Genomic DNA, 24,413 nt, shown 5'->3' on the forward strand with positions numbered 1-24,413 from the left:
TTACAATATCTGGACTGTAATGAACTGACATTGTTGCCTTTCCCTATTTTTCCATGGTACCATATGTATTGAATATCTGTGATCCACTCTTGACTTTGTGTGAGTTTTCATTAGACACAATTAAAAACTGAATGACACGTAACAATAACAGTTTCCTCATGCAGACTTTGTCACAGCAAAGATATATGAACCTTAGGATAAGGCAGAAAGAACAATGCAGCATCAAAAACATTAAAAGTCTCCCTTTAGAAAAATATTTACCTTTCTTCAGGTAACAATAATATTATGAACAATATGGTGCTGGTGCTACTGGTAGTATATTTTGGGAAAATTTTCTTTAATTTTCCATCTATTTTAAACATTTTCTCTTTATCACATATTAGCTGCAGTTTATGCAAACTCTGGGATTAGCAGGTTGCAAGGAAATAAATATTACCTTGAAAAAATGAACAACTTTATTATATCTGAGACCAACCAGCAAAGCTGTATTTCATTGAATAATTTTCCACTCACTGACAGTAGAGGGATAGCCTCCTTGAAAGAAAACACATCAAAATATATGAGAAGTTCACTGTAAAATGGCACAAAAGACAAAGAAGCACCATAATCTAAACTGTGGTCTCCGACTCACACCTGCAGCATTTGTGACATGTTCTACAGCTCAGTTTCATAAAAGCTGCAACACACAAGGTGTGTGCTAAAGCTGCCTATGACCACTCCAGCACTTCTAACACATATCACCTTCCACAAAAGCATCTATCATCAAAAAACTCAGCAAAATCATCAAAAGCGCTCAAAACAAAACTGTATTAGTGATTAAAGACCAAATTATGTTGAACTTGTTTTTAAAACTACTTTAAATATATGATTCAAAAATTTTTAAAAGGGAACCCCATGCCCCAAATAATAATAATAAGAGAAATAAGAGAACAATGCTTAGAAGGAAATTCATGTGCATGGGAAAAATGACTGTGCTTATAACAATTAAAAGTGAATTTTTCACAAAACTGTTACCAGAGAAACCTAAAATTGGATTTATTCTCCCCATCATTATCTTGTAAAGCACTATCTACATTATCAAATTTCTGACTACTGGCAAATGCTGCATATGTTAAAACAGATGAGACCACTGGCATATTTCATCTTTTCATGCCAAGGCCTAAAACTACAATGCAGCTGCTTTGGAAAAAAAAAAAACCCTGTGAACTGCAAAAAAATATTGCCTTGTCAGATTCTTCAAATTAACTGCAAAACTTCAGTAACTGTAGAACTTGCCAAAATATTTTAATTTAGCTGTAGAACCTGCCAAAAAACAGTAAAAATCCTGGCCATGCAAGTCAAAGAATGGTATCTGATATTGTCAGGGCATTCAGTGGCAAGCGTGTTTCACTCACACTGTGGTCTTTCATGCCTTGGCAATGCTGCACCATTAACTATGCTCAAGGTAACATACTGTTAGGCAGGTGATGAAAGTGCAGTTTCCTCCCTCAATGTAGATAGCTGGAGATTTGACTTTTTTCTGATACTGACTTTAGAACTGCTTTAAGACAATTAGTTGCAGTGTAATACTGCTCTTTCGCAGGAAAACAGAAAGAAAAAAAATCCATCCATCCACAGTTAGAAGCTGAACTAAAATGTTAGAACCAGCACCAATTTCTTAAATATAATTAATGTCCCTAGACCTGCAACTTTAGGACACTGTCACACCATCTGGCAGCTCTGCACAACACCTACACTTGTACAGTCACCATTTCAAACAAGCTGGAGGTACAAATTGGCAATAGTGTAGGCCAGGCCAACAGGATGCCTTCCAGTTCCCACAACACTTGTCCAACCAAATGTAGTGCTTGCAAAAATGCAAACAGATTCAAGTTCAGTAACTTTGTGCAGCAACATGTTAATGAAGTCTTCTCTGCATGGATACCAAAGCAGACAGACTACAGAATCAAGAAACTCAGCAGTATGTTCTCCACAAAGGAAAGTTTTAAGGGAATTCACATGTAATCAGAAAGTCAATTTTTAAGTGATCTTGATCCATCTGCAAATTCTAAACCCCTTACAGCTGGTGATGAGACAAGAGTAAATGAGAATAATTTAAAATTTCAGAGTACAATAAGAATAGACTCTCCTCATAAAAGCTGGCAATAAAAGCAAAATTAAGGCTAAGAGAGCAACACCTGCAGTATATAAATAAATTCTACCAGATATTCTACCACCTAAGTTATTTCATTACAAGAGGCCCACAGGAAAGAAATATAGGAGTATGGAATCATACTTAATATGAAGGACTAAAGACTAGTAAAAACTTTTCTTTTTTTCCCAAAGTAATTTAAAATAATTATACTTTGCTTATGATATAAATGTCTTCATACTACATGGTGGTCCACCCTAAAGAGGATGGGCTGTGGGCATGCCACACAGCAAGTAACAACATTAGACCCTGAGAAATCTCTAGTGAGATTACAGTGAGAATGAAGGAGAAGAAAAGGACAATGGGATCATTATGCAGATTAAGTTATTCCTTATAAGGTTATATTCTGAACCCTGCCCTCTGATTAGTTAATCCTGTATTCCATATAAGGTATTGTTTCAGTTTCTCTCTGTTCATTGGTTCCCTGCTCTCAGATAATGTTTATACAAGGCTGTGTTTGTGCCATTGGAGGTCTTCTCAAGGAGCTATGTAGATCTGCACTGTTTATGTTTTGTGTTGCGCCCTCATGCGCCTGATTTTATCCACATTAAAGCGTTCTGTTTCTAGCCCTTTAGTCCTTCCCATCCATTTTATTTTATTGCCATGCTCCCAGCTGATTCTGGTCCCAGGGCTGCACGCGCCGGCAGCAACAGGAGCTCGTCCGACGTACGATGCAACAATACTATATGACAAATACTTTCAAAGTCAAGGCATTTTTTTCTGTATTAACTGCAAATAAATCTGAACTTACCTCCCAAAGTGCTTTGAAGTCCTTCTGCTCAATTCGAAGGAGCTCACTATGTTCCCTGGTAACAATGGTAGCATGGCGAGGAGTGTTATCCAGAATGGACTCTCCAAAAGCAGTTCCTACTCCAAGAGTGCATATCGTCACAGCATCCTTTGATTCAAAAAAAAGGACACATTAAATATTTCGGGATGTTTTGAGAGTTTTTGTGTCTTATTTTTAATAGCACTGCCTTGAGAGTCTTCAGCAATCTGCTTAAAAAGAACATTAATTTAGATGTCAACAACAAAAAAATCAATGTGCTGGTAAACAACATGGAAAGCTTTAACATGGAAAAAGTGGGACTTCTGTTTTCTATATTCATCAGTTGAATTAGACATTTCTGAATGCAAATCTGAGAACACAAGAATCACTTTCATCTTTATAAAAACCTATGATCTCCGTTAATCTCTCTCTAAACACTACTATGATGATGAGATCTTTTGAAATCTCAGAGGTGATGAGAAGGTAACTAGAATCAGAAATGCAATCTTGGAAGATAAACTTCTACACAGGCTACTCTTATCAGAAAAAAAAATCACCTGTTATGTTTTCTGTTATGTAAATGTAACTTTCAATTATAATATCCTCTTGTATTTATATTGCATTTCTCTATTGTACAAGCAACGTGCTTGTACCATTGAACCAACTCTTGGCCCTTCTGTTGAAAATGCCAGCAAATCTTTCAGTTGTTAATGGATGTTTGTCAATTAACTACCAGACCAAAAAAAAATATTTTCACATAAATCAGGGATTTCAAGAAAACTATTCAAGTTCAAACAACCTGGAAAAAATGGATCCATGTACAGAGCAATAAGAAGGTCCCAAACAAGCAGCAAAGTCCACTTCAATGGAGTCTATATGAGCACATGCCATTCTAAATGATGTCTAAATCAATCTCCCTTGGCCAGGAACTCCTCTGTAGTAGTTCCAATAAAAATTATGAGCTACTGCAGAGAAAACAAGTAGCCATTAAAGAAGTTGCTTGAATCAGGATCTTTAGATACATGTTCTATTTTCAGCTCAAAAGTTGCTTTGTTCCTCATCACAGGCTTGAAGCTGAACACTCACGTCTTTTTCTGAGATGGGCCTTATCTGACAGTCTGTTAAGTAATTAAAAAAATTAGCAACAGCATAAAAAATTTTAAATCATACTAACTGTACTTAACAATAGAAAACGTATTGCATGTGTATGCAGACAATTACAAATTACCATAGAAAAACACATGCTAACTTTACTTGATACAAGATGAGAAGTATAGTTTAATTCTAAAATGTAGGATTCATGCAACCTCTGCAAAAATCAAAGCAGAAATATTTGTCGTCCTCGTGGCTGATAATCCAGGAGAGATACATGAACAAGTTTCAGCATCATTTTCTGTGTTTAGAATTGCCCTGCTTTTCTTTCATGCATCTAATAAGTCATAATAGGCAAATGTTATTAAGATAAGGTTAGTAGCTTTGTAATTGCAATACAAAGACAAAAGCCCATAATAGTCCAGTTCCCTGAACCATAGCAAATTGCTCTTACACAGATGTTACCATATAAAATTGTGTGTTCAGGAAAACAAAATCAATTGTGTCTCAGAGAAGATCTAGGAAAAATTTACCAACTGTCAGAAATAAATTTTCAAGGAAGGAAAGTAAGAACAGATTTTCTTTAAAAGAAGGAATATTTGGGAATAAGCACCTAGGCTCCTAAATAGAAGCCTCTACAAACAGACTATAATACAGTTTATACACTGAAATCTGCCTTCCCAAGCTTACAATTCAGAGCTGAAACACTGTGCATGCTACGATACTCACAATGGCATTCAAAGCAGCTACAAAGAAAATGGGCCTACTGCTCATACAAAATTTGATCTCCAGATATACAATACATTATTCTCAATCCTATTCAGAAAGTTCAGATTAAAGAGCTTTGTTCAGGACAGGACAACCAAACAGCCTGGCATAAAAGAAACTTTTCCTGTAGGTAGATCATAAACACTGTTTACATCTTCTAATTTCTCACTTGCTCCCCACCCTTCAAAAAATAAAACTCATTTTAAACATTTCACCTCCTCTGACTGTGTACAGCCCTAAAGAATAATGACAGAACAGACATGAGAAGAAAAAAGGATAATTGTTAGTTAGGAAATTACTTTATAAGGTAACTTCTGATGAAGCAGTTGTTAAGCTTAAGGAATAAATTAACACTGTGGGATGTTAGGTCAAGAGACTGGAATGGTCCTATCTATATTCATTAAAGGAAAATCCAGGCTTCCATCCAATGCCTTGTTAAGGCTGACCTAGAACAGAGGCTAGATGGAGTTAAAGAATAAAGTAGCTATTCATTAAAAGGCCTCAATAGATACACCTTGGGCAGCACAAGCACCCAGCCAGGGCTATACCTGAGATGACCCAAAATGGTCACAAAATGGACACCCAGTCACGAGGTCTCTCACTTTCATAAGTTATGGTCCATTAGCATATTGGAGTTACTTGTGCAATTATAGCTTTAAGTTATGAAGTCCCATCCTTCTTGTTTTCCTCTCTTCAGTCCACCTTTATGCTCTTGGGCCTGAATATTTGGATCAGTTGTCCTTTGTCCCAAGCTAGAGAAGGAATTTTTTTTCTAGCTACTCTGTGAAGCGAGCTTACCATCCTTTAATATGAACCTCAGAACTACACTCTAAAGCAGAACAGGATTTGAAAAACATAAAAGCTAAAACCTAATGCGTCATATCTAGTTTTTTCAGATTTTTTTCCCCAGCCATCACAGTTCTCCACAGAGATGCAGTTTCACAGCCAGCTGGGGTGCAGACCTATATGCCTTCTTTGAGGCTTCAGAGCCCTATTTTCTCACTACCCCTTGTTTATACATCTCCAGCCTCCTGGGGAATCAGGTGTGTTTCCTGTTATGCCAGTTAACCTTACACTCAAGAATCTCCTGCTGTTCAGTGAAGACTTCAGGAGGATTGCTGGCAGCTCAAAACTCTCTGTTTGCTGTTCCCCTCTGCAATCCCAGAAGCAGCAGGGTGTTCTAGTGGCTGGTAACCGGCTAACATTCACACAGCTATTTAAAAGTATTAGAGACTTAGAAAGATGAGATTGCTCCCATTGCTATCTGTCCTCTGTACACACTATAAAACAGTAGTGTTCAAATCAGAGGCTGTTTGTGTATTCAGTTTCACTGACTCTTACTGCCACATGAGACATATGCAGGAAAAGCATTCTTAAGTTTTTCCCTCACCCCCCCACCAATCCTAAACATTATTGAATTTGCAAGACCATTTTATGGAATTGATGAGAATCAGAAACAAGGCTCTGCTTTATTCCCTTCCCCAGCATCTGAAGGATCATCCTGTATCCCCCCTCCTTGACTTGTGACCCCTTCTGTTTCTCAAGCTGGCAAACAGAATTTTTGTACTGTGTGTGAATAAAATCATGGTGCTGGAAAGACAAATGAAGAAAACAGGGAGAAACATTACTAGTGCTAGGCTCAAAGGGATGTTCCTTTGAAATTTTAGTCTGTTCAACATTTTGAGTTTTTAAGGGAGCTGATGTAGCTAGATGGTTTTTGATTTCATCATTTTCCTACACCTTGCACCTTTATCTCACCTGTCTATCTGTGTCTCTCTAGGACATCATATTATCTCTATGTTTAACAGGAGTTTTGCAAAAGCTGGCATTTTGAGAAGTTTGCTTATTATTACTTTGACACAGTTCAGTTTGTCCTCAGCAAAAATTTCCTTCTATGACAGAGAAACCAAAGATATACATGAAAGTAAAGCATGAAGTGATTTTTCTCTTCCATTACCTTCACTTCAGTGTTTGAGCCATTCAGACAATACCTTCTGAATACACTTAAATTGCAGTTTGCAAACATGTTAGGCCACCCTCTTTACACAAGATAAGCTTATGTGCTTAAAGAAGGCATTATGCTTCTACGAAAACTGTGAGCTGCTTCTCTTTAGTACCTAATTAAAATATGTATGGTTCAGACTAACTGTACTGTAATACCACATTCATTATTTCCATACCTTTCTATCTGATCTTCTAAAAGCTACCTGCAATGTCTTAGATGTTTTCCTATGTCACCTGACAGAGAGAAGTGAAATTTTCCTGTATTAACTTTCAATATGCACAACCACAACACTGGAGCTCAGCATGAGCCACACTCTGCTTCTCAGCTTAGTATATTAGTTCAGTCAATCTCTGTGTTACAATGGGTACAGCAGTTCTCATGCCCAAACTAAATAATTTAAAACTACCTTAGGCATATTTATACTACTAACTACAGTACAAACCTATGTCACAACTTCACACAGGTTATCTCCAAAATACATTTACATACTGAAAGCAGTATTGCAAGGTCTACCCTGTTTAAATCCCTTTCCTTGCTGCCACTTCACCTTGTCACACACCTCCTTTGTCCTCAGTTTCAAAGAGCTGTGAAATTTTTCCATTTCTTACATGAACATCTGAACCTCTTTCTTCACAGTCATTCTTCTCAGCAACCCCACTAACTTATTTGGCTTTTCATCCCCAGCCCTCTGCATCTTCTTACAGCTGACACTGCTGTACCATCCAAGCACTCACAGCTCCTCCTTTATAGCTTTTCTAAAACAGGCTAATTGTTTTTTAAGTCAATGCCCTACGTTAAATTTTGTCCGTTTTTAAAAATTGACCTGCCTAAAAAACCCCACCATAACATAGGCAAGATAAGCTGGCAATAGGCCCCAGCACACACTCTGAGCTGGCAAAATGCAGAAAAAAACCCAGAAGATCAAATTGCTATTTGGTCTTTGTTTTTTTTCTCTTCATTCCTTCATAGTTTATCAGAAAAATCTTTGGGGTAAAAGACTCTGAATCTAATTCAGAAGAACACAATGTTGTAGAATCTGACAACATTATAACACTGATGCTTTTGTCAAAATGCATTTATTCCCAGCTTTAATCTGAGGCATTGCCAACAGCCATCCTTAAACTGTTCAGTTTAAAAACAGAGTTCAAAAATGAAACATACACAAGGCAATTCGTCAGCAATGCTTTTAAGACAACACCAAACCAGGAACATCCCTAAGAAAAACTTCCATTACTAGATATCTCAACACTGGGTAGGCAGCAATGCCAAATAAAAATGAAATTCAGAATCTGAACATAACTGAGGGCAAATACCTCTTTCTGATATATTCTACAGAGGCTGCATTTTCTGTTTATTTTGAAGGCAACTTAACTTCACTTTTTCTATGACTTTTAAGTACTGTATTTATCAGGGTATTTGTACAAACAAATTGAGACACGACCAAAACAGTTTTCATTACAGTTACCTCTGGAATTCACATTGAGAGGTTTTCACCCTAGAAAATGTCCTCTTTGATCTCTTCTTGATTGTTGAATGCCCAGAACAATCCATTAATAGTTTTTACAGACAGCAGACTCCACTCAGGATGTACTGGATGAGTAATCCTGTCAAATCTCTGTAGCCATTCCAACAGCATATGAAATTACCAGCACATTTTACCAGCTCGGTGGAACAAAACTAGCAGTAACAGCAAACTTTTCTCTGGCCAAACTCTTTAAAACAGGTGTGTATGGTAAATAGCCGAATGCGATTTACAAACACCGCCCGAACTCGGGCTTTCTTTGTGTTCTAACACTGCCCTCTCGTGACAGAACACAGCTTTGCAAGCAGAAAGGGTTTTTCGAAACCAGTACGAAAACAAGGTTTTATGAGGTCCTGATTATCTGTGTCTGTCTCTATTAAAGCCCGTAAAACAATAGATGTAATAGTTCGTGCTATTTTAATATCTCATAATAGCTAATATAAATATTTCTGTTTACATAAATTCTCAACTTGCTCCTTATCAGTATTACTAATATTTTCTGAGAGAAATCACAGGTGTCTACATTAGTAAGCTGCTGTGCAGCAAGGATGTGTGTGAATTAATACCTCACTAGCTACACTGAAGTCTTGATCCATTAGTACTTAAAAATTTAATTTCTACATGCCTCTGTAGGAACAAAGGCAATTAAGACACTTTTAGCAGGGACCAGGTGCACAATAACTTGCTGCACTTCTAATGGGAGAAAGCCACCAATCACCAAAGGTGACTACAGAGAGAGGTAGTACATGGTAGATGTTACACAATGCATTCATTCCTAGGCTTCATGAAATTTAAGCTTCCCAAGTACACAGATTAACACCTAGCAAAATGGGACTCATATTTTTCATCAAGAGAATTGATTTTCCGTATTTACATTAGTACTGTAGGCATCATCATATAATCACAGGATAATTCACACTGCAAGAATACTCAGGAGGTCATCTAATACAACTTCCTGTTTATCTGAAGTATTAAACAGTGTCCAAATTAATTAGTTATGTCTACAGACATTTCAACCAATAGGAACCTAAATACCAAGTTAGCTTCTCTCCTACTAGAATGACAGACTAATCCTGTACTTTTACATGAGTCTACAGGAACCACATCCAGGAGGCTACAGGCAGGAGAATGAGGAGACCAAGAATGGACAAGGAGGGACATGGTATAAATCCCAAGCTGGGGCAAAACCAGAGAAAATGTTGGACTCAAATAATATTTAGGAGTCCCCAAACACGAAAATTATCCAGACAGGAATGGTAAATGCATGGGCTGCTATGTTTTTGGCAGCAAGGCTATATTCTAGGGCAACTAGGCAGTGGTAAGAATTAAGTTCCTTTTTCACGTGAGAAGGAAATGTGAGGTAAGAAGTAACTGCAGAATATAATTTCTAGAACTAGAATTATATGAATTCTAGTTCAACAGCTTCCTACTGGCAGGAAAATGAAGTTAACCTGAACAAGCAGAAAAAAATATTTACATTATATTCATTAAGAAACTGAAGTGTTCCATACTCCCATCTAATGGAATAAATCGACACTCCAAAGAGATTCTTAATTTAACATCCAGATTGTGAAGATGTATTACTTTGAGTAAAGAGCATTGATTCTTCACAACAGTGTAGTGCCATCTCTTGGCAAACACTGGAAAATCCTGATTGCTTTAGACATCCACAGAAAAGGGTCTCATAAGAGCCCAGTACTGTTCCAAATTGTGACAATACCAATGACAGCCAGGCCGTGACAAGAATTGCTCAAATTAAGTTAATTATACTCTCAATCAATCTCTACTTAGTACTGTTGCTAAAAATAATATGAAAGAAGTTCCTTTTGCATCTACCATTCTACTGCAGAAAATAGAAACACCCAGTACTCACACACTGCCTTGACTTGCATTCTGACCCAATTTGAACGATGATGAGACACTCAAAGTGAAAAAAATCCAATTTCTGCTATGAACAAAAAACTTTCCTCAATCAGCCAAACTTTGGGCACCATCCCCTACACATGCTATTTTCAATCCAGGTGGGGAAAATGGGTAGTAGTCTCTGTAAGGTCCTAGATAGCTATACTACTCATGCAAAGGCACAAGTCCCTTATCAGAGGTACAACCCCAAGCCAAGCTACATCATGGGACAATCACTGGTCTCAAACATGGGAGCAGGGAAGGGACAGGATGCTCTCCCAGAAGACTAAGCTCACAGCAGCAAGTGCATGACAATAGACAACTTGGACAGGAGACTCCAGGAAAACTATCTCATCTCTTTAGATATTTATTTACTCTAAATTTTATAAATCCAGGGCACCAAGATACTGAGAAACCACTTTAAATTTGGGGAGAATTTTACTTGTCCTTCTGTTTCTTAACACTGAATAGGTATTACCTGTAGGCGTCTTGTCCAACACGGCAGCAGTTCCAATAGTCTGCTATTACTACACTACTTCCCCATTTCTGCAGTGGAGATTGCATTATGCTGTTATTAGACTGCATTGCTAGTGGGTTTGCTTTGAACTTCCTGAAGAACTGGATTAAAATATTTCTAGGGAATGAATTACCCACGCTCTGATCTTTAACACAACTTCAATAGCACTACTAGAAAAGATAGAGAAGACTTGTATCACATTGAAATGTAGACCACTTCCAGAGCATTACATTTCAGTTTCTTGAGATCAATGGCATGATTGTGTTCCTTAGCCCAAGGACAACTAAGACTAAAAGAGACTCAGAGAAACATATACATCCTTGTGATATGACAAAATATCTGTATAGAATGTGTCAGTATCTACCTCACGATAAATTATGTTCTTCATTTGTACTACTGAGCAGATGGTTGCAATGAAAAATATATTTTACCTGGTGGTTGCTTGTATCAGACACCTTCACATCCAGTGATCCTGTCAGGACAGCATACCAATTCGTCCCAATATCACCCTGACGGAATACTGGAAAGATGAAATCTTGTAAATAAGAGTTATCACTTTAAGTTTAGCAACAGTAATAAATATTTTCTCATATATTACTGCAATACTGCAGTCACTTGGCACCATCCAATTTGCCATATGAGATTACTTATTTACTGTTACAGTAATACTTCCAGTGCCACTGAAAAGCACACATTTTAGTAAACTAGTCAATACACTATGGAAAAAATGGAAGCACGTAGAACTGCTTCACTCTTCTCCCCAGTTTGCGTCTGCTCCTCTGTTCTCTTAGTTAATTAACCAAAGAAACAAAACAAACAAGGAAAAAGTTTTTCTGAACAATGAAATTCCCTTTGAAATTCACAATCTTCCAGTGCAGACACAGCTACCAATGAATTCAGTAAGAGTTCTGGCTGATCAGCAGCTGCAAGACTTTGATGTCCAGGCATTCCAACTGTGTGATTAGAGAGCATCAAAATCCCTATTACTCTAACCAAACCCCAGTGTTGCATGCCAGATTTACCTGAGATGGTTCTGAGACTTTACTAATACCACAGGTTTTCATCAGCTATTCCCCTGGTATGCATTCACATCACAGGACTACCACTTATTTCCATCTCAGCTGCACAGACCAAGCGCAGGGGTGCACCTACACCAGGCCCACAGGCTGCCAGCACAGGCACGGAGCTGTTGCACCCCACGCAGTTTGCAGCTCTGCAGGTCTGGCTTGTGCCAGGGTGCCTGGAAACCACACACTATCAGTGATGTGCCTTGCTGACACACCTTTGCCCCTGACAGCACAAAGCACTGGCAAAAGCAATCAATAATACATTTACAGGGGAAGAATGAGGCTTAAGTCCAATGACTGGCTTGTAATCTTTCAACAGAACAGTGGTAGAGTCTGACATGCTACTGTATGCCTTGTTACCATAGAGTCAGTACACACTGCATTTGTAGAGCAAGCAGCACTTTAGTCCTGCCTTGCCCCATGACTGTGATTGTAAACATTCCACTGATTCTGCTCTAATCGATCTCCTAAAGACAATCACAGTCTAACCCCCATGTTTATCTACATAAAATACATAATCATATGAAGCTGTCTTACATGTGATTCCTTTTTCCAAATTTTCATAATATCCACAGAGACATATCTGCTGGAGAAGGTTTGGATGAAATTTCTCAAAAGCTTTCACTTCTTTCAGTCGTGTGAATATTATATCTACATCTTCACTAGAACGCTCCAAAGGCCTGCAAGAAACCAAAAGAAAAGAAAACAAAAGACAAGGGCTTAACCAGAGAAACATCCCCACCTGCATGCACCAAACTTAAAAATGTTTGCATTAAATATCACACCATAATATAAACAAATTAAAATGCATTTTACACTACATAATGAAGTCCTTCCAAGACATCTTAACAACTGCCCTTTATCAACTTGAGCATGATTCTTATGATTTCAACACAGGCAGTGTCCAGAAGCCCACTTAGCACCAAATTCTCAACACAGCATCACTGTACAAGTAGATATGATGATACAGTCCTCATCCTAAAGATCTTAGAATGATATATAGTTTTAGGTTTGTATGAAAACCTTAACAAACAGATGTCCAAACACACAAGAGATCCATGGAATCAGTGCCCAAAATAAATGTTCTCTATCTGGCTAAATGGAAAGCATTAGATACCAACAGTAATTCCTATATTGAAGCCTCTCTTCTGCATTTTACTGACTATAAACTGACTTTCCTCTTCTCACTTTCAAGGAAGAAGGAAAACTTTAATACATATATTCTCTTCCATGAAGTTTCTGTCTCTTAGTGTTGGACAAATTAAATATGCAAGTAAGAATCTTAATTTTTCATTGGTAACAGTCACAAGTTTTAATTCCAATATTTAAAATATTTTAAATCTTTGACAGCAACGCCTTTTTTTTAAAAAAACAAGATTTCAAGAAAAATAAAATTGCAGACCTCTCTACAACAAAGTAGCATGAAGACCAGCAGTTCAGCAGGTTCAGCATATTACTACATATTTATGAAAATAAAGTGAATTAGCTCTGTAACACACTTTAAATGTGATTATCAAATATTATTAATCAGCAGGTCAGCCAAACACTAGGTGACAGCATTAGAAAAAAAGTAACAGACTAAATGCAAATCACTAAGGACAGAAAGAAACAGAATTTTCCTAGGACATTATGCTGGATCAGATGAAGAAATTATTAATGTATAAAGGCATAACAGAAAGAGAGATAACTGCTAGTAGTCATTAGACTTATCACTCACTCAAATGTTGCTAGTTAATTTTACTGACAAAAATGTCCTTTTTGCCAGTGGATGAGCTTATAATGAACAGAAGTCAGGTAGCTACAATGAACGAAGACTAAGTTCACAAATACATATCTTTATTCACCTTATTGTTATACAAGCAGTGTAAGCACTCCTTCCAACAAGATTTTTTAAAGATTCCTCTTTCAAATCAGAGACTTTAAGGAACCCAAATCTTTGCCTCAGTGAAGAAACCCAGATCCTACTTGTATTGAATCTCAGTATCTCATCTTTCTTATTAAATTATGTCTAGGAGGGATTAAATCTCTATTCTCGTTTATACTCCAATTTACCCTTATTAACTACAGATGAGAATAATAATTCTCTGGTGTATGCACTTGCTTCTACATCACAGTGACATCCTCTTACCACTTCAAACTACAATCAACTACAATAGCTCTCTTTTGAATATTTCATGTAAGATTTTCACCCATTTCTTTTTTTTTTCTTGACTGTGCACTAGCTGACAAGTACTAATAAGCATTAACTCTCTTGTCAAAATCCTTTTAAGAAGATTAGGAGGTGCAGCTTGCAAACAGATTTGCAATCTACTTCCACAAGATCCCTACCCAAACTACACTAACTCTTGAAACACTAACTACCTTAATTTACAGACTCTCAAAAATAACAGCAAACCCAACAACTCAGAAAGGTGAGATCATTCTCAGAAAATCATCCACTTCAAGCTTTAGCTGTTCGGTTAAGATCAGGAATTCTTATTCATAAAAATTAACAAGGACTCAACTTGTTTGACAACAAGATGACTTTGGATTTTTTTCAGAGATCCTGGGAAAAGTCCTCAGTGTTAAGGAATAAGGAATTAACAACAGGTTGCCCAGCCGTAGCCTTTATCCTTAGGAGCACATGAAATTTTGCCTGTGTAAAATTTCAGACTGCAGTGTAACAGTGGCATTAAGTAGCACTCAAACTCATTTCTACTAAGTGTTTATGATCTATAGCAATGAATCTGGTTTCAAAAGCCAAGTATTAGTTACTGAGAAAAATGTACCATGGCATCAATTAACTACTTTTCCACAGGCCTACAAAACTCAGGCAAAGTTTCACCACTTTCCACAGAGCATCTTTTAATAAAATTATCATCATGGTAACTTGCAATATCATTAACTTGACATTAATTATGACTAACTTAACATTAATCTATTTATGATGTCAAATTTTAGTTTCTGTTTCTGAAGTACAAGCTCCCTAACCTGGAACATAAACAAGACAGGACAACAAATTTATTTCTTCATCATAGCTATCTTACTGCAAACTTGTTTTGTAAAGCATAGTTTGGAATAATACTTAAACAGCTAATGTGATAATATAGTCCTTAGACCATTAATAATTCAATCTATTAATAAAAAGTACTACTGATGGCAGATGGAGAATTATTCAAGCTTTATTTTCAAGTGCAGTCACACTTAAAAAAGGCAATGGTATTAATCCAGAAAGGAACCATTCCCCAGAACACAAAGATATGCTGCAAAAGTCAATCCCAAGGAATATTCCTACACTCCCAATATGGCTCCAAAAGCCCCTGGAAAGACTTTTCCAGATACCTCATGAGAGTACCTAAAGACAGCTCTCTGTGTTCACCACTGTTGTTCAATCTCGCTGAGCTTAGCCCTCCTCTGCTGAACTACTGCTGGTGCAGATTTATTTCTGTTCTGTTACATTGTAACTCTGCAGCATCAGCAGTGAAGGGATACTTCAGTAGCATCAGCATCAATCTCATATCCATGAGCAAACAAAGTCAAAAAACGCATTTCAGTGGGTCTTCAGCTACCACTTGATTTTCTGCTAAAGCTTCTGTCCTACCCATTTCTGAAATCTCAAGATCAATGTATGGAATTAGGACCATAGGTTAATCTAAAAGAATGAACAAATATATTAAACCAATGAAGATTCTCCAGCTCTCATTTGGCAGATGTATGAGCTGAGTAAAAGTATTTAAGGCAAGTGAAGCACCTGCTCCCTAGACCACCCCACACAATTTAAAATAAATTTTGTGTCAAACTGTGCTGACATCTCATTTCACTTCACCCAAAGCAAAGGGGGCACTACGAGAGTAGCATAGCAGGGCTACCAAATAAATTATTACAAGGGATGAAAAGCAACAGCAATTTATTTTCACTACCCCACAAGCCTTTCTGCTTTGTTTGACCCCAAAATGCCTTCTTATTTATATTACTAATTTGCCTCTTCAGAGCATAGTAAGTGATTAGCTGGCAGTAATGTTTTCACATAAGACATCATCTATCTTCTGCTTCTTCAATACAACATCACAGCATACATATACAAGTGATAGCATTGATGTTAGTTACAGATTTCTGTTCACTTATGTCAATAAGGCATTTTTAAAGATTATTTTACCCCTCCTTATTTGGATATGAAGATTTCAGGAGCATATTTTATAGAGACAAAACAATTTTCTTGACAGTGTCTGCTTAACCACCTATGAAAGGCAATTATAATGAAGATCTGCCCCAAGTCGATCCTCATAAGGCTGTGAAGCTCAACATGAGCTGGCAGTGCTGGCAGCCCTGAAAGCCGACCACATCGTGGGCAGGATCAAAAGCAGCATGGCCAGCAGGCCCAGGGAGATAAATCTCCCCTTCTGCTCTGCTCTCATGAGAGCCCATATGCAGCATTGCACTCAGCTCTGGAACCCCCAACATAATAAGGACATGAACCTGCTGGAGCAAGTCCAGAGGAGGAGCATGAAGGTGACGAGAGGGCTGGAACTCCTCTCCTATGAACACAGGCTGAGAGAGAAGAGAAGGCTCCAAGGAGACTAGAGCACCTTCCAGTACCTAATGGGGCCTACAGGAAAGCTGGAAAAGGACAGGACATGTAGTGACAGGTCAGGGGGCAATGGTTTTAAACTGCATGAGGATAGGTTGAAATTAGATATTAGGAATACGTGTCAAATTCTGAGGGTGGTGAGGCACGGAACAGTTTGCTCAGAGACGCTGGATGCTCCATCCCTGGCAGTGTTCAAGGGCAGGTTGGCTACAGCCCTGAGCAACCTGGTCTAGTGGAAGCTGTCCCTGCCCATGGCAAGAGGGGTTGGAATGAGACAATCTAAGGCCCCCTCCAACTCAAGCCATTCTACAATTCTCTCTTGTATTTTTAAATGTGAACTACTCAAGCTCAAATACAGACAGAGGATAATTGTTATAATTCTTCACATACACAACCTGGGAGAAGTATTTCTGCTTACATGTAATATACATAGCTTTATAAAAGAACCTATTTTGATTAAGTATTTTTAAAATTAAGTATTTGAATGTTTATGTAGGATGTTATTAAAGACTTGCTGACCTAGAAGAAAAAACAAGCTGGAGTTTTTTTATTTGCTTTTGTTAACTTAATCCAACTATAATCTATTACTTTCTCTTACCATATGTCCTTTTCTTTAGGTTCTTTCTCATAGTGGGTTTGACATTTGAGGAAAAAAACCCCAATATATGTGGTTTTACCTTCTTTGACAAGATGCCTCTAGAATTTTAAAATGTTTATTTCTATGAAAATGTGTTCAAAAACCTGAATCGTGCTCTAACTGAATGAAAGCATTGAATTCCCTTGATCTTTTTAACTTTTTAAAAAAGTAGTATTTCAATTCAGACAGCTATGAACAGCCCACAAAAGATGAGCAGATGGATCTAAAACCCCAATACATATGTGATTTTACCTTCTTTGACAAGATGCCTCTAGAATTTTAAAATGTTTATTTCTATGAAAATGTGTTCAAAAACCTGAATCGTGCTCTAACTGAATGAAAGCATAGAATTCCCTTCTCTTGATCTTTTTAACTTTTTAAAACAGTAGTGTTTCAATTCAGACAGCTATGAACAGCCCACAAAAGATGAGCAGATGGATCTATTTCTTCCACTGTTGAGACTGTAGAAAACACCTAAAACACTAGAACAGACAAATAAAATGAGTTCATCGCTGGGTTAAAACTAAAGCATTAATGCAAAGATGCAAAGGCAAATTCTATGAGCTGGAAAGTACCAGCAACCCCTACCATGGGCCATTTAGTGAATTTAATAGTACTTTAAAATATATTCAGCTGTGAAACATGAGCAAGTAGACAGCACCAATGAATGACAATTAAAACCAGATAATTTCTTTATGCTCCCTGTACTTTCTTCTGTCCTTTCCTGACATGCAGAAAAACAATGCTGTAGGATGCAGAAAAATACCAGTACCAGCAGTCCATCTTCCCTTAGTGAGAGCAGCACAACACTGCAACTCTCTCTTCCACACAAGGCTGTAAAGCTCTTTGACTTTTCAGTTCTCTTTGAGAAAGCAAAGTTTAAGAGTGGAATACCAGTGATCTATCAAAGCATTTTAGACCTGTAGTAAGGCACTTGAATGCTAGCAATAAACAAAGTTACCCGTAATCTGAAGTAGTTTCCAGATAAGGGTTTGCTTCAATGGCAATAGAAGATAATTAACTCCCACCAAGAGCACTTTTCACTTTTTACAGTGGTATTACCAAATCTGTTTTCAACACTCACATTTCAGATCCTCTTGCCCTTGTCATGGGAAAAGCCTCATCATGAGGCTTTTAAACAATAATGACATTAGTACTCTTTTCTCTTGAATGTCATTTTAAGAGACTGGGATTCCAACTCTCATTTCCTCTGACAAACAGAAAATAGAATTTTATTTAAACAGTTTCCTAGGACTCTTACACACCTAAATCATTCTGGAGTTTAGATTTAAAAAAAAAAAAAAAAGGCAACACAAGTAAAATTGCTGGTGCTTACTATTCAGTTAATTACCACTGTCACCTACACTCAGAATCCCTGTGGTAATCTTTCAGGTCCTGCCACATAAGGTACAAGAAATACTGCAGAAAATCCTGATCTATGCAGGTACCGAAAGGCCAGCCAGTTAAATGCACACTGACTGGCTGCCAGCTGCAGTCACACAGAATTTGGTAGAATTGAGTTCTGTCTTCTTTAGTGAGGACAAAAGGAAGGCAAATATAGGGGACTCTCCTTTACCTACCTTATTATCATATTACTCAATTAAATAAGTTTGATCAGTACACTGAAAAATTATTGGAGAGTTAAACAGAGCAACCAAGTGTGCTCATTTCTTTACATACCCTGATGTATCAATTATGCATCCTTCCAAAAGATCAATTCCTAGATCTGTATATACAGAGGAATGGCAAAAGATGTATTTATTAACTTATTATATTCATAAAGATTTCTATCAAGTTAAAACTACACTACCTGAACAATATAGATCTAGTAGGAAATAGACTCTTTTCCACCTTCATTTGCTGTCTAGAAAGATAGAATAATTCAAGAGAAGTCAAAATGCAGAATTATGTTCCTTGATTTGTGAGAAATTTTATATATTATGGATGCTTTGTTCGCAAGATGTGACTAAATCTTATTGAATTAAACCTCCAAATTTCATAAACATAAGCTCAGGACAGTTAAAGTTCCATTTGACAGAAGTAAATCCAGATGAAATTACATTAACCAGTGCTGTAGCTTCATAATAAGCATTAAAAGCGCTTTAATATGAAGACAGACTCTGAGATATGCTTCAAATGAAATCTGTAATTGAACAATATGCAAGTGATTATATCTCTCAATTCAAACTCTGGCCACCACTATTCACCAATAACACATGCCAAATGCACCTTTCCTGATTTAGGATCTGCATTGTAACAGCTAGTGAAAATTTAAAATTTACAGCAACAATGAAATAAGTTTTACAGATTTACATTTGCATGCATTTTGACAACTGACAAATTCAAAGGTGAAAGGGAAAGTCAGTTCAGGAAATATTCATGGATATTGATAAAGCAGCAGAAACACTAACTGATCATGCCAAATACAGAGCAGAAAATACTGCACAAAAGAAGTATCATTAGAATGATAAGCTTTGTTAAATGCAGCAAATTGTAAGATGCGGACAAAAACAGATGTCATGCTAGATAAGAAAAATACTTGTATTTGGAAAATATCTGGTGAACACCTGACTCTGAGGGCACAATTTCAATTAGCTGGTTTGTTGGGTTTTTTTATTCCTTTGCTGGAATATGGAGTTTTGTTATAAAATAAATTTAATCTGCTCAGAGCATAGGATTTGAGAAATGAAATCCTAACAACACGTCAGAAAGAGCTCAGGCAACAAAAGTTTAAACATGTTTCCAGTATCATCTGGTGAAAGAGAAGACCTACAGATGCACACACATCATACCAATTGCGTAGCCACTTCACGAGACTACCAACTAAATTTGTTGGTAGTTACCAACTAAATGTCCTATCAGGCATGTGCACATACTGCCTTGCTCTGGTGGCTATGACAATGTTTACACACGCTGGGGTAATCACTTTCTCTTCCTCTTAATACCTGTCCATGGCACGAGTGTGTAACTTACTGCAGTCACATGTAACAAATGGAGGCCGATACTGCAAATGTGTAAACAAGAGAGCAAAAACAAAACAGCTTGTTTCAAATACAACTCCAGCTCTCACTATGATTTAATCTAATTCACATATTTGATGAAACGCACAGACCTACAATTATTTTGGTTTTTCTAAGAAAACATGGAAAGGAAGAGACTTTTTTATTATTCATCAAAGACTGCACCTTTGCACTGAACTAGAAAATGAGGTGCATGATGTGGAAAGATAAATCTGTTATTCACCGCTCTCAGCAGACTGCACCCTCACATGAGTGCTAGAAAGCACTTGGGCTATGTCTGTACAGCTCTGAGTTTCCACATCCACTGCAGTGCCTTCTGCTGCTATATCCCCACACAGACTTGATCCAAGCATATACCAGCTTAGTCACACAGCACACTGAGAGAAAACACGAAGCACACAAGCCAACCGGAACTGCAGTGCCTATCCATGATTTAATTCTGATGCAAACTACATGAAAATGGGGATATTCTTATGGATTTGTTACAAATAAAAGGCAAGGGAGGAATTTATATAGAAGACAGTGTAAGTTTTACCAATTGCAGAAAAATATACTTTTAAATAAAATACCATCATAATGCAACTGTATTCATAATATTGCCTGATTATAAATTTATATCCCATTATCTTTGACATAATTAAAGGTTACAGAGGATGACAAGCATTTTCTCTATTTATTCTACAACAATTCTCTCAGAATATCAATTCTTTATTCTAGCGTATCTGTATGCTCACAAGGGATCCCTTGTTTACTACAGAGCAAACAAAGCTTGCATCTCAAATACATGTTACACTAAACTAAAAAACCAAATCCTGATTCAAATATGTTGCTAGTATGTAGCTTCAATCTGAATTTACATTCAAATCTGTGGGAGGAACAGGTCTGAGATAATACCCAGTATGCATTATTTCAGATTTTTTAAACATAAATAATGCAAGACTAACAAGGATGACAAGGTTATAAAGTCTCAGTACGTACCACATGTCCTTGAAAAGCCCATTCCTACTTAAATAATTTATAAGTCATTAGGCAAAGACTATAACATTCTTAACACAACAGGACAGTGAAGTTACATGCTCTGCCCTGTGATACACTTCTCCACTCTGTTAAGGTACTGAAGGTTACATTTAATTCAGAGAAAAACACCAGATGCCATAGCCAGGTATGAAATCCTGGGATCTCTAGCAGTTGTGCATGCTGTACATCCCTAAAAACTTGCATCTGAATCCAATTAAAACTAGTAAGAGAATTAATAAATGTGACCAGATTTAGAGAAATAATAGTTATGTAAAAAATACTTTGTCTACCATTCAATAAAGATACCGTCAACATGGAAATTTCCTGGTCAGATGTTTTTAGTGTGAAAGAACACATGAGAAGACATTCTTCCTAAGTTAACTGTACACACATGCATAAGACAGTGACCCTTTTTAAATTATGTGCTGAGCAGACATACAGAAAAGTGCTAAGATTGGAGGGATACTTCTGCTCCCTAAGAAATCAGCAGTAAAGCAACTATTACTTCAAATGTAAAAGGACTGGTTTCCTCAAGAGAAAAATTATTCATATCTCCAGGTATTCATATCTCCAGGATGTGCAGTTGCTCACTGCTGATCCTCTCTCTCTCCTGCAAAAATTAAATATTCTTGATAGAGCACAGTGTCCTGAAATTTTCCTTACCTTTACGCTTGTAACTTTATATATGAATACTGTCCCATGTATTTGATTTTTAAGTGTGGATCTTTGACTTTTGTGGCCAGTAACTACACATGGAATCTGGACAACTACACATGGACAAAGCACTGGTAGCCCACAGCCCACCAGTACCCTACACAGTAATAACATTTCTCCTGTAACATTTTGGCAGTTCTTCAATTTTATATGAGCTCTAATTTTAAATGTTAGTAGTTCCACTTTGAAACATGATTTGGGGAAAAACCTGAAGAACAAATACAAAATACATAATTTTTGTACATTATGTATTTTGCTATCTCCATTTTGAATTCTTTTTTTTTCCCCACATAATTATAATCCATATTACATGCTACATGTAATCCATATTACATATTATTTTAATTGTTTTTGTTGATGGTGAATTAACATTCCAAAGCATACCAGTTTTAGAACAGTTTTCCTCCTGGAAATATATTCATTGGCTGAAATATATTAAAACTCTATTATTTAGTAAAAACACAAGGTAAACTCTCTATAGAGAATTTACTCATTAAATGATCCCATATTCACAAAATTCACACTTGGCATAGAAAATGCTATACAATTTTAAAAAAGCTGAAAATACATAGACATTGATAATAATTCAAATTACTACACTGGTAAGATTATCTATAGAAAATAAATATGCTTTAGAAGCACAAGTGTGTAAGTTAATTAAAAACACTTTATCTATGTTTTTAGGTGGAAAAACAGAATGAAATGCCTAAGTGTATTTCCTATGATCACAAAGCAGAGCACAGCAGAGACCAGGAAAAAATCTACAATCTGTCATGTTATGGGTATGTCCTATATATAGGCTTTCCTTCTGGAAAGGGGTAAGGTGCAATTCTTAAGAGCACTTGGAATTGATTCTTTCCACTCCATAAATTGGTGCTACTAGCTTACTCCAAACAACAAAAAGTGAAAGGAAAGTTTCACCTTAATAGCTCTAATGAAATTTACGTTACAGAAAGGGTCAGCTTATTAATTATGACAGGGGGATTTCTAAATTAAATGCCACACATGTTTCCTAAATATATCATCTACTCCCCAAGGCTATGTACTTCATTAAGCCCCAAATTTTAGCTCACAATTTGGATCTCACAGTGTAGGAAAACAGAAACGAAAGGATCACCAATCTAAAAGTAGTGGGACTCATACTGTCCTTCACATCCGCTCAATGTCAGTTTACACAGAGGCCTCACTTTGGTTCTTAGATGGTTAGATTACCATCAACAGCTCTGTTTATATTTACTTTATGAGTGCTTTCAACATTTATACACATTGTTTCATCTCTAAGAGGTTAGTCTTAAGTCACATGTTACTGAGGAGGTTCAGTGTCTGTGGTAGGTGTCTAAAGTGTCTAGCCCAGAAGTTCCAGTAACTTATGGTTTGCTACCTGGACTACTAAGGAAAACCTAATCATAAGGGCAGTCCCACAAGACAGAGTAACCTGAAAAGGAGAGAAATTATGAGCAGAGGAAGGTCCCCTGTGTGTGCACAAAGGGTTCTCTCCACAGCACAGCCCCAAATGATGCCACCTGTCAAAAGCTGGCTCACGATGATGCTCAGCTAACTGCCATACACCACGTAAGGGAATTCTCTCTGATAGCTTTCTTTTGAGCTGCATAGGGTATCTATGGTCTACATTTTTGTAAACTAAATTCCTAGACCGCAGGAGGCACAGCGAGTGTTCAGCTGATCCAAGAATCAAAGGTATGAATGCAGCAAAGGGCGTTCAAACCACCCGCCACGCGACTCGACATTGTGAGACTCGGGGCTGCAGCACCCGAGAGAAAGCACTGCAGAGAATTTTTAACCTGACTTTTTTAATGGTACTCATTTGCCCGTATTTTTGGCAGCGCGCACACCACCCCTGGCACACGTCAGGCAGCCGTGCCTCCCGCCCTCGCGGTGCCGCCGCCCGCCCGCACCTGAGCCGCAGCCGGGGACCCCCGCGGGCCCGGGCGCCGCAGCGGGGACAGGAGGGACTCGTCCTTTCCCGTGCCGGGCGGGGGCTCGCGGCCGCTGCGGGAGGCGGGGGCGGTGTGCCGAGCGGAGGGGAGGCAGGGGCGCCGTGAGGGCAGGTGAGGGCAGAAGGCTCGGTTGCCATGGCCGATACGGCGGGTCCCCGGCTGGCAGCCCCGGGCCCTCTCCCCGCCTCAGAGCTCCCCCTCCTCCACCACGTGCAGCATCTTCCCGGCGGGGAGCAGCAATCCCCGTGGGGACTGCCTGTCCCTTCCGCTGCACGGAGTATTTCTAGCCCTCATCCTTGCCCGCCGCGCTGGCTTCCCCTAGGCGTTTTCCTTCCCACCTGCACGCTCCTTATGTAAGGCAGGATCTGATGGAGAGCGGGGATGGGGGCTGTCAGCGCAGGCACACACACATACATATCCATGCATACACACAGCATCCCTCCGCAGCCGCTCCTGGGAAGATGCCGATACCTTTTATCCAGGCACGCGATCCACTCGCCGGAGGACGAGGAATGGGAGGCGTGAGCGGCGACCATGTTGGACCGGGATCAGGTTGCCGCGCACCCGGCTGGCGGCGGCTCCCCCCGCCCGGGCGCCGGTCGGTCGGTCCGTCCGTCCGTCCTCGCTGCCTCCCCGCGCGCGCGGCGCGATGGGCTCGCCCAGGCCC

The 24,413-nt window shown here is 38.2% G+C and overlaps 1 protein-coding gene across 3 annotated transcripts in view; it reads right to left on the reverse strand.

Annotated features, from left to right (window-relative positions):
• The window catches only part of RAPGEF4 (Rap guanine nucleotide exchange factor 4), a 147,870-nt gene extending 123,463 nt beyond the window's left edge, over window positions 1-24,407 (reverse strand). For all 3 annotated transcript variants that reach the window (XM_039699247.1, XM_039699236.1, XM_039699226.1), the window contains exons 1-4: window positions 24,218-24,407; window positions 12,371-12,513; window positions 11,198-11,286; window positions 2,943-3,089 (exon numbers count right to left, since the gene is read on the reverse strand). In XM_039699247.1, coding sequence (XP_039555181.1) covers window positions 2,943-3,089; window positions 11,198-11,286; window positions 12,371-12,513; window positions 24,218-24,282 — 444 coding nt within the window. In that variant the 5' untranslated portion in view covers window positions 24,283-24,407. The remainder of the gene's footprint in view (window positions 1-2,942; window positions 3,090-11,197; window positions 11,287-12,370; window positions 12,514-24,217) is intronic.
• Window positions 24,408-24,413: the final 6 nt, after the last annotated feature.

This window comes from Passer montanus, unplaced genomic scaffold, assembly GCF_014805655.1.
Source record: "Passer montanus isolate IOZ18808 unplaced genomic scaffold, ASM1480565v1 scaffold1, whole genome shotgun sequence".
Taxonomy (NCBI): domain Eukaryota; kingdom Metazoa; phylum Chordata; class Aves; order Passeriformes; family Passeridae; genus Passer; species Passer montanus.